This window comes from Myotis davidii, unplaced genomic scaffold, assembly GCF_000327345.1.
Source record: "Myotis davidii unplaced genomic scaffold, ASM32734v1 scaffold534, whole genome shotgun sequence".
Classification (NCBI taxonomy): Eukaryota; Metazoa; Chordata; class Mammalia; order Chiroptera; family Vespertilionidae; genus Myotis; species Myotis davidii.
In genome coordinates this window covers 7,283,121-7,293,717 of record NW_006286678.1, presented here as the reverse complement: position 1 = coordinate 7,293,717, position 10,597 = coordinate 7,283,121, and the positions used below count along the sequence as shown (strand labels likewise).

General features: G+C 41.3%; 1 protein-coding gene across 1 annotated transcript in view; it reads right to left on the bottom strand.

The window, feature by feature from the left end:
* The window catches only part of NDUFB6 (NADH:ubiquinone oxidoreductase subunit B6), a 14,094-nt gene extending 6,911 nt beyond the window's left edge, over positions 1–7,183 (bottom strand). Inside the window, exons 1-2 of the mRNA XM_006758598.2 lie at positions 6,877–7,183; positions 3,192–3,284 (exon numbers count right to left, since the gene is read on the bottom strand). Coding sequence (XP_006758661.1) covers positions 3,192–3,284; positions 6,877–7,056 — 273 coding nt within the window. The 5' untranslated portion in view covers positions 7,057–7,183. The remainder of the gene's footprint in view (positions 1–3,191; positions 3,285–6,876) is intronic.
* Between the last annotated feature and the right edge of the window lie 3,414 nt (positions 7,184–10,597).

Genomic DNA, 10,597 nt, shown 5'->3' with positions numbered 1-10,597 from the left:
GTCTGAGCCCTAACCATATTCTCATCAACGAACACCTACTAAACTGTGACAACGTCCAGCTGATTTGCTTGATGTCAGGACTTTCCTCCCTCCAATTCTCCCCATATTTTATGTTTTCCTAAATATATCACTTTTATAAAGTCACTTTCCTACTTAAAAGTGGAAAGCTTCCCACTGCCTACCACATAAAGTTCAACCTCCTCTGCCTAGTTTTCAAGACCTTCCATTAATTGGTCCCAGTCTACTGAGCCAAGAGTCTTGGGTAGATATGGCTATGCTCATTAGTGACTCCATATCTTTCTTTGTCACTGGAATAACTTGTCTCCAACATACTCCTACCAGAATCACCTATCTTCCAACTGTACTATAAACTCCTTGAGGTCAGGAATTTTGTCTTATATATTTTCTATAGCAATAAAGGTAGAGAACATAGAAGGTACTCCACAGTTGTTGATCAATGGATATAATCTAATTAGTTAAGAGAACAAAGATGATGTCAGCAATCAGAATTTTAGAGAGACCACACAATCAACAGAGAACAAGTCATGTTAGAAAGAATTTTTTGAGAACCCCAGTTATTTGTTTCATTCTCCTTTTAACAAGCTAACTTCAATGAGATTATCTACAATTTGTTAGGCAATCCCTAACTTTTGTTTTACCTTGAAATAATAGTTGCAAGAATTATAAAAGTAAATTTTTTTTTTTTACCCAGTTATTTCATAGTAAATTGCCAACTGGTTTGCTTTAGGTTATTTCCTACAAATAAGGACAATATTTTTTTGTTTTAAGGACCATATTCGTAAAATAATCGCAATAGAGTCATCAAAATCAGGAATTTAACATTGCTGTATTACTGCCTCCTGTCTAAAGAACCCATTCAGTCCTAACTGGTTTGGCTCAGTGGATAGAGCGTCGGCCTGCGGACTGAAGGGTCCCAGGTTCGATTCGGGTCAAGGGCATGTGCCTTAGTTGCGGGCACATCCCCAGTGGGGGTGGGGTGGGGTGCAGGAGGCGGCTGATCGATGTTTCTAGCTCTCTATCCCTCTCCCTTCCTCTCTGTAGAAAATCAATAAAATATATATTTTTAAAAAACCCATTCAAATTTTACCAATTGTCTCCATAATTGTTTGAAATTCTCAGAAAATCCCCTTAGATGACTTGTTCTTCATTGTTTAGACAGTTTAAAAATTTGACTGTTAAAACCATTTCTTTTCTTTTGACTAAACAGATTATGCCTATTAATCAAGAACTGCATTTAGTTGACATGTCTATTTAGTTTTTTTCAATCTAGAAAGAATCTTCCGTTAATCTTTAACTTTTAAGATCTTGACACTTTTGAGTTGAACAAGGCTGAGAAGTCCCTCAATTTGGGTTTGTCTTATGTATCCTCACAATTAGATTCAGGTTATGCATTTTTGGCAGGAACATTGCAAAATTGATGCTGTTTTCTTTTTATTGTATCCTATCAAGTAGTACATTTCTGTTTGTTCCACTATTAATAATGTTAATTTACATTTCTTAATTTAGGTGGTATCTGTCAGGTTTCTACCACAAAATTACCCTTTTTCTCTTTGAAACAAATAAGTACGTTTAAGATCGGTATTTTGAGATAAATCTTAGTATCTTTTGATGTTCCCTGCATGAAAAAAATATTACTATAATGATCCTCAAATTATGACTTTTCTATCATTCCTTGTCCATTTATTATTTAGCAATCTATTATACAAAAAAGCTTTCTTTTTTACCCATTTATTATTTACTTATCTATGAGTATTGGCTCATGGATTTACAATTTATTTATTCAGTTGTCTATCATCTATTACCATCATTTATTTTGATGCTCAAACTGTCCCAATGAGAGTTCTTTCAAGCTGACTCTGTGTCCTTTTGATATAGCTCCATCATTCTTTGAACAATTCTTTACCTTCTGGAACAACAAGCTCATCTTGTATTTTCCCTGCCTCAGCCCTGGACCTGGCCATATCTCCAAAGAGCTCTGGATCCTTTCAGTGAAGAATTTTATTTAGAAAATAAGACCAGGCTTCTGGATGTGCTAATTACCATGAGGTAGCTCTGCCACCAGGCACTGTCAGTGGACAGAGCTAGAGAATATCCACACTTACATCTACATTTACTTCTATATTTATCAATCATTATTAAAAACCATGAGTTCACAGCCATACTCCCAATTCCATTCTAGTAGCACAGGGTTTTTCTCCCTTCCCATATGTGTAGCTCCCTTTTCTAGCAATGGGAATCCTGATCCCACTATCATCAGTTTTTGTACTTATCTGATCAATGTTCCTGTATATAACCAATCTCTTGTCATGATCACCACTCCAATATAAATAACATCCTCACCTCATTCAGGTTCTGACATCTTATTCTGTGCTGCCACCTCCATCATTGCCCCAAACCACCCTTCTTCTAATATCCTACACTAGGTTGCTGCCACTGCTTCTTTCCAAACAGGTCTACTCGCCAATACTTTCCCTCTACCCCCCATGCAGCAACCTACCCGGGATCTAACACTCCTAATGGGTACAAGAATGCCCTCCTACTCTGTTTGGGTTATAACACTTCACACTGGGTAGCCACCACTGTTCTCCTTTCCATGCACTCCTCCCTTGCCCTGCCTGGGCTCCAACCCCCTACACCAGGCTATCCTTAGCCTTTAAACCACCACCTGCAAGATCTTTCAGTGAAAAAGTTCAAGCTTTTGAACATCCTGGATTCTAAAGAAAAAAAGTTGTGAAAAACCAAATAGAATGAAAAAAAGGGAAATGGAATGATGACAAAGATAACCTTTGACTATTTTGAATTTTACCTTATACCAGCTCTATGCTCAAAAAGAGAAACAGAAATTCCTTTCTCCCTTCCTACTCATGATCCTGAATTTACACTAGTATTATTAGGTCAATTACATTCTGAGCACTTAAATACTGTTTCTAGGAGGAAATGCATTTTAAGTTGTAAGCAATTAATATAAAGATTAACTTTTTGAAAAGCCATATATTCCTTATATTTAATTAAACTTTTTACCTAAAAGGATTCAAAGGTGTTCACAATCGGTTACAAGAGGCACATTATTTCTACTAAGTAAAAGCAGGGTAAGGCATACCCACATAGGAAATAATTTTGTACCATATTAAAAATAAGTTCTGAAAAACACATATTTAAAACATACTTACAGCCACATGATATTTTAAATGATAATGAATAATCCAGGCAGGTATAAGTACATGAGTAAAAATAAGGAAACTGTGTCGGTACGTCTTATAGACCTAGGGAGAAAAAACCATACACAAAATAAAACAGATATCCCATCTTTTACATTTGTGGCAGAAAAAAACAAAACATCAATAATACAACATTGTCATGATTATTTAAAATCTCTAAATGCTACAAATTCCTTATAGTCTGTAGCTAACCTCACCCATTTAAGTATTTTTTACTAAACATAGGGCCTGCTAGGGGATACCTAGAATGCAGGGCAAGTTGCATTAAGACAAGTAGCGTTTTGCAAAACTATAGTAAGGCATTTATAGATTTCAAAAAAATATTACTTCTAGCCCTGGCCGGGTAGCTCAGTTGATTAGAGTGTCATCTCCATACACCAAGATTGTGGGTTCAATTCTCAGTCAGGGCACATACAAGAATCCACCAATGAATGCATAAATAGATGGAACAACAAACAAACTGATGTTTCTCTCCCACCCCCTTCCCCAATCCCTCCCTGCCTCTCTCTCTAAAAAAAATAAATTAATTAAAAAAATACTTCCTTATTATCTTTATTATAAGTATATTAAAGATAAAGCATGGCATAAATAATGAAAGAATAATTTTAATCAATTTAACCAGAATGATCAAACCTACATCATTTTTCAGGTAAAGTCATCTCCCTAATTTATCCATTTCAGATACCCACAAACACCATGTGCATTATTCTAAGTGTGAGGTGACAACCTGAGCACACCAATGCTAGAAAAAGTGTTTTACGTACTGGGATAGAAGGGTTCCAAGCTTACTTTCAGATGTCTTTATACTATTTTGTGAAAGGCAAAAGAGAACTAAAAAAAATGGAACTTTTCCAAGGTAGCCGATTTGACTGAAACATACCTATCCTTTCAGGGAAAAGATTCTAAATGTTGTAATATGATTGTGGAAGAAAAAATTAGCTCAAAGTAAGGTAAATGGATTTCAATAAATGATTATTTACTTCTTTACATCATGGGAGGGATGTCTACTTTCAACCAGTGGCTGCCCAAATCAACAAGTAATGTCAAGGATACAAAGGGTGAGAGCGAAGTTGAATTAGAGTTTCATTTTACCATCATAAAAAAAAAGTATCTAAGCCCTAGCTGGTTTGGCTCAGTGGATAAAGTGTCTGCCTGTGGACTGAAAGGTCCCGGGTATGATTCTGGTCAAGGGCATATGCCTGGGGTTGCGGGCTTGATCCCCAGGAAAGGGTGTGCAGGAGGCAGCCAATCAATGATTCTCTCTCCCTCTCTCTTCCTCTCTGAAATCAATAAAAATATATTTAAAGAAAGAAAAAAGTATCTAAGACCACTTTTTCAGAAAAATTTGCACCAGACTTCATAGCACTGTAAGAAAGTAGATACACACAGATTTCAATGTGAACTCCTTTAATTCCTAGCTCTAAGGGTAAATCGCTGAGCTTTTGTAGGCCTCGGTTTCCATCCTATCTAATAAAAGAGAAACATGGTAATTAGCGTACGACCGCTACCCTTCCCATTGGCTAATCAGGGCAATATGCAAATTAACTGCCAGCCAAGATGGCGGCCGGCAGCCAGGCAGCTTAAACTGAACATGAGGCTTGCTTGCTTCAGTGACGGAGGACTCAAACGTTCCCCGCCTGCCGCTGCCGGCCTCTGAGCTGCAACTCTAAGCAACTATGTTACAAATATAGAAGCTTAACAAAACCCCAGAAACCTGCTTTAGTCCATTGGGCTTCAGCCAGCAGGATCGCAACATTGTTTCAAATACAGAAGATAAACAAAGGCCAGAAATCTGTTTTCAGCAGCGGAGGCCTAAGAGCTGGAGCCAAGCCTCAGAGCTAAAGCTGGCCCAGAAGAAAAAGAAAAAGAAAAAGAGCAGTTGGGAGCTTCAGTCCCTCGCCAGCCTGAAAACAGCCCTCAGCCCCTCACCCAGACTGGCCAGGCACCGCAGTGGGGACCCCCACCTGGAAGGGTGTGTGACCAGCTGCAAACAGTCATCATCCCCTCACCCAGGCTGGTCAGGCACCCCAGTGGGGACCCCCACCCTGATCCAGGACACCCTGCAGGGCAAACCAGCCAGCCCCACGCATGCACCAGGCCTCTATCCTATATAGTAAAAGGGTAATATGCCTCCCAGCACTGGGATCAGCGGAGCCGAGAGGCCTCCCGGCACCAGGATCAGTGTGACAGGGGGCAGCGCCCAAACCCCCTGATCGCCCTGCAGCTGTGTGTGTGACAGGGGGCGGGGCCACAACCTCCCTATCGGCCCTGCTCTGTTTGTCACAGGGGAAGGCGCCCCAACCCCCTGATCAGCCCTGTGGGGGATAGAGGGCAGCGCCCCAACCTCCTGATCCACCCTGCTCTGTGCGTGACAGGGGGCGGTGCCCCAACTCCCCTATTGGCCCTACTCTGTTAGTGACAGGGGGAGCTCCTCAACCCCCTGATCGGCCCTGCTCTGTGCGTGACAGGCGGTGGCGCTGCAACCTCCTCATCGACCCTGCCTTGAGTGTGACAGGTGGCGGTGATCCAACTCCCCAATCGGCCCTACCCTGAGCCCGACCAGAGGCTGCACCTAGGGATTGGGCCTGCCCTCTGCCACCCGGCAGCAGGCCTAAGCCAGCAGGTCATTATCTCCCGAGGGGTCCCAGACTGCGAGAGGGCACAGGCCAGGCTGAGGGACACCCACTCCTTCCCACCCGTGCACAAATTTTTGTGCACCGGGCCTCTAGTTCATTAACAACAGTTTTCTATCTTATAGGAGAAAAGAATTACATAAAGTAACACATGTGAAACCATCAGCAGAGTGTCATGCACAACGTAAGCACCCAAGTGTTACATATTAGTAGTATTCCATTATTATTCCATTATTATCAGCCAATGTCATAGCGAAGTGAAAGCAATTCTGAGATATAGTGCTTATCACTCATAACGGTTGTGATTTAATGAACGACCTCAAGAAAATGTTCAGAGACCCTGAAAATAAAGGCAGCTCCTTGAATGAGTGACTTTCTGCAGAGTACAGTGCAGGAATGGCATTTTTAAATGACAACGTGTATTTCACGCACATGGTGGTCGTTCAGAAAGGTGGCTCTTGAATATGACTCACTAAGCAGGGCAAGAGTATTCTGTCCGTTACGGTGACCACACGGGGCCGTACCATCAGCCGGAGACTCGTTGTGCCTTGGGATAGTGGGCTGCAGCGTTAGCTGGGTCTCTATAGCCTCAATCTTACACAAGTGTTCTCAAATACTAAAATCGTGGAATTCTAACCGGTGGACCCTTGGCTCTCCGACTGGGGTAAGATCTGTGCAATCAAAAGAGACCCAAACGTGTTGTAAAACCCAAGCAAGGATTCACCTCATCAGTCTAGACAGCAAAGGGGCATGACTCTCCCAAAGCCACACATGCCCTTGGACTCCTGACGCCCCGGCCAGGAATCGTAGGACAGGGCTGCGATCTGGCTACACCTACGTCTCGGCAGAACCTAACGGTCCTTCTTTCGGGAGGAACCACCGGGCTTGAGGGCGCAGAGCGATGTCCGTGTCCTGGGTTCGGCCACAGGAGCAGGCATCCCAGCAGACAGTCTGGGGGTCGTGGGAGGTGGTGGTATGGCGGGCGAGGGAGGCCGGTCACTCACCAGGTTCTTCCAGGGGGTCGGGTCCTGCAGAAACTTGTTCCAGAATCTCTCCACAGGCCACATCCTCTGCGGGGGCAGCACCGGCTCCCGGGGGCTCAGCTCCTGGTCCTTCAGCCATCGCCGCCTCAGTTCTCGCAGCTGCTGCAGCCGCAGTTTCTCATCGGGCGTGTACCCCGTCATGTCGCCGCTGGTACCCCGGGAGGAAACGGCGCGCCCCCCGGACCTGGGACCGGTCACTGACGCGCGCTCCTGCTGGGCAGAGCGACCTTGCAAGGACGCCTGGGAGCGGCGCGCCGTGATGACGCCGCTGTGGTCTGCAGACGCTCCAATCGCCGCGCACGGGCCGGGCATGCGCAGCGCCTGCGCCCACCGCTCTTGGGGTGAGTCCGGAGGACCAGCGGGAGGATGGGAGGGGCGCTGTAGTTACGGGATGAGGGGCGCGAGGAGACGTAGGAAGTGTGAGGTCGGAGGTAGAGGCTCTGACCGGGAAGACCTGGAGAGCTGGGAGTCGGAAGGATGCGAGGATGCGATCCACTGAACGTGATGTCCAATGTAAAATTCTTGACTTGCCCCTCCCACCTTGGAATTCCTCTTCTTGTGACTTCGAGTCTGTGGATTCGACTCAACAATTCCACTTTTAGGACTTTGCCCCCAAAATACGGTGGTAAAAATATTAAAGAAATATGTACGACTATTCACTGCAGCACCATTTATAATAAATACTGGAAATTACCCCAAAACTCCTTAATAGAGAACTGGTTGAAGAAATTATGGTACAACGATACAATGACGTGTTCTATATACAACTGGATTAATCTCTAAAATAGATTGTAAAGTGAAAACAGTCGAGGGGAGAGATAATAGTAATACTAAATATATAAAATGTTTGATTAAATTTTAAAAATAATGGAAAGGAAATGATTTAAAAAATATTACCAATTTTTTTTTTTAGGATAGAGGAGAAATAGGATAGAGGAGACAGGGATAGAAGCTAAACTTCTTAGAATATATCTTATTTAATAAAACTGACTCTAGAACCATGTAAACATATTATCACAAAACTAAATTTACAAAAAGAAGCCTCTGAAAATTAAAAACTCACGGATCTAACTGATCTGCTTAGTGGCATAATCTCAAAAACACACACCATTTCAAGTAACTTTATTTTTTCTATTATTTTCCTTCATTCTACTAAAATTTAACACAGACATAACAAAAATACAAATAAATATCAGTATATATAGACTAATTATAGTAAAATATGTTTAATTTTAGAACTTTGTGTTCTTAATGTTTAAGAACTTTGTTACTTCAGGACCAAAAATCTACATTTTAAGTACCTTTAAACCATCAAATTATTGTACATCTAAAGAGAGATATACCTAAAGGACAAAAACTCAAGCTGTTTTAAGTAATCATATTGTTGGTAGTGATGGTGGTGGAGGTATTGTTAATCTGACACTGAAATGAAATGGTTTTGCTGGGATTTCTATAATGGGAAAAAGGAGATAACAAACGTAAACTGTATGAGTTTAAGTAAAAACTCTATAGTCCTGAATTTGCATCAAAAGCATCATGATCAATTTTAGGCTCATTGAATGGCCAGCCTAGTAACCATGAACATCTCTAGTTCCTAGATTGTGACCTCTAATTATCATTTTTCATTCAAAGAAACTAAGACTTCTTGGAGTGTCAGTTCTCAAATATTTTGCTCCCCAAACTTCTTTAAACTCTTAAAAATTGTTGAGGACTCCAAAGAGCTTAGTTTATGTGGGATATATATATATAATTAGAATAACACTAGAAATTAAAACAGATTTTAAAATAAACTATCCATTAACAATTATTTAGTGAGAAGAGTGCCATTGTTTTTACACTTTTGTAAATTTCTTGAATGCCTGGCTTAAGTAATAACAGCAGAATTCTTATAACCGCTTCTGCATTCAATCATATCACACAACATCACACATCATGTAGCCTTTGGGAAACTTCATACCCATTTGTGAGAGAATGAGAGTTTAAAAGGGCAAATAGCAAGTCAGTATTATTATAAAAAGAATTTTGATCTCCCAGACCCCGTGAAAGGATCATAGGAACTTCCAGGGGAAGAGAATGGTCCCCAGATTACACTTTGAGGACCACTGCCTTAGAGAAATAGCTAATTCCTGGTCTGAGTTAGGAAATGTAAAAGAAGCTTGTCTTAGCAAAAAGCGAAGTTTTTAAAGACTAGTAAAGTCATGTCAAAAGGATTCAGGAGCCAAGCTGAATAGACTTCCATTCGTCAAAGATTGAACAACGTGATTAAAGCATTAATAAGTATAATGATGTCAGTGGATTGAAAAATGTAAAATACATTCGCATACATAAGTTTATAATGATTTTTAAAAACTCATTGGTCGCCCTAACTGGTTTGGCTCAGTGGATAGAGCGTCGGCCTGCAGACTGAAAGGTCCCAGGTTTGATTCCAGTCAAGGGCATGTACCTTGGTTGCAGGCACATCCTCAGTAGGAGGTGTGCAGGAGGCAGCTGATTGATATTTCTCTCTCATCTATGTTTCTAACTCTCTATCCCTCTCCCTTCCTCTGTAAAAAAAAATCAATAATATATATTTAAAAAGGAAAGGAAACGGTATGGTTTTATTAACCAATCCAACAAATTCAATAAAAAAGAGAAAAAAGTATATATTGACATGTATAGATGAAAAATGTTATATACTAGTAAAAAGATAAAGTGAGAGCCTGAGTCTGATCAAATTTCTAAATCTAACTACTCATTTAATGGAAATATAGAGGAACTCCTATACAACACTGAAAGGACGTTCAGAAAAATCCAGATTGTAGACGCTGCAGAGAAGCGACTGTTTCTTAAACAAAAAAAATTCGAGCCCTAGCTGCTTTGGCTCAGTGGATAGAGTGTCATCCTTCGGACTGAAGGGTCCCGGGTTCAATTCTGGTCAAGGGCACATGTTCAGTTTGCGGGCTCGATCCCCAGTAGGCAGCCAATCAATGATTCTCTCTCATCATTGATGTCTCTCTCTCTTTCTCTCTCTCTTCCTCTCTGAAATCAATAAAAACATATTTTAAAAATATATGCCAAGGGAAAAAAGAGAGAGAGCCCATAGATTAAAAGAGGAAATCATAACTCAATAACAACCTGATTTAAAAATGGGCCAAAGGCCTTAACAGATACCTCACCAAAGGAGATATACGATGAGAAATAAGCATATGAAAAGATGCTCCACATCATATGTCTCCAGGGAAATGCAAATTAAAACAATGAGATACTACTACACACCTATCAGAATGCCCAAAATCGGAAATACCCCACCAAATGCTGGTGAGGATGTGGAGCACCAGGAACCCTCATACATTGCTGGTGGGAATGCAAAATGGTACAAATACTTTGGAATCCTGTATGGCAGTTTCTTATAAAATTAAACATTCTCGCCCTAGCTGGTTTGGCTCACTGGATAGAGCATCGGCCTGGGGACTGAAGGGTCCCAGGTTCGATTCCGGTCAAGGGCATGTACCTTGGTTGCAGGCACATCCCCAGTAGTGGGTGTGCAGGAGGCAGCTGGTCGATGTTTCTAACTCTCTATCCCTCTCCCTTCCTCTCTGTAAAAAACCAATAAAATTATTTTTAAAAAATTAAATTAAATTAAACATTCTCTTACCGTACAATCCAGCAATTTCATTCTTTGGTATTTACCCAAAGGAACTGA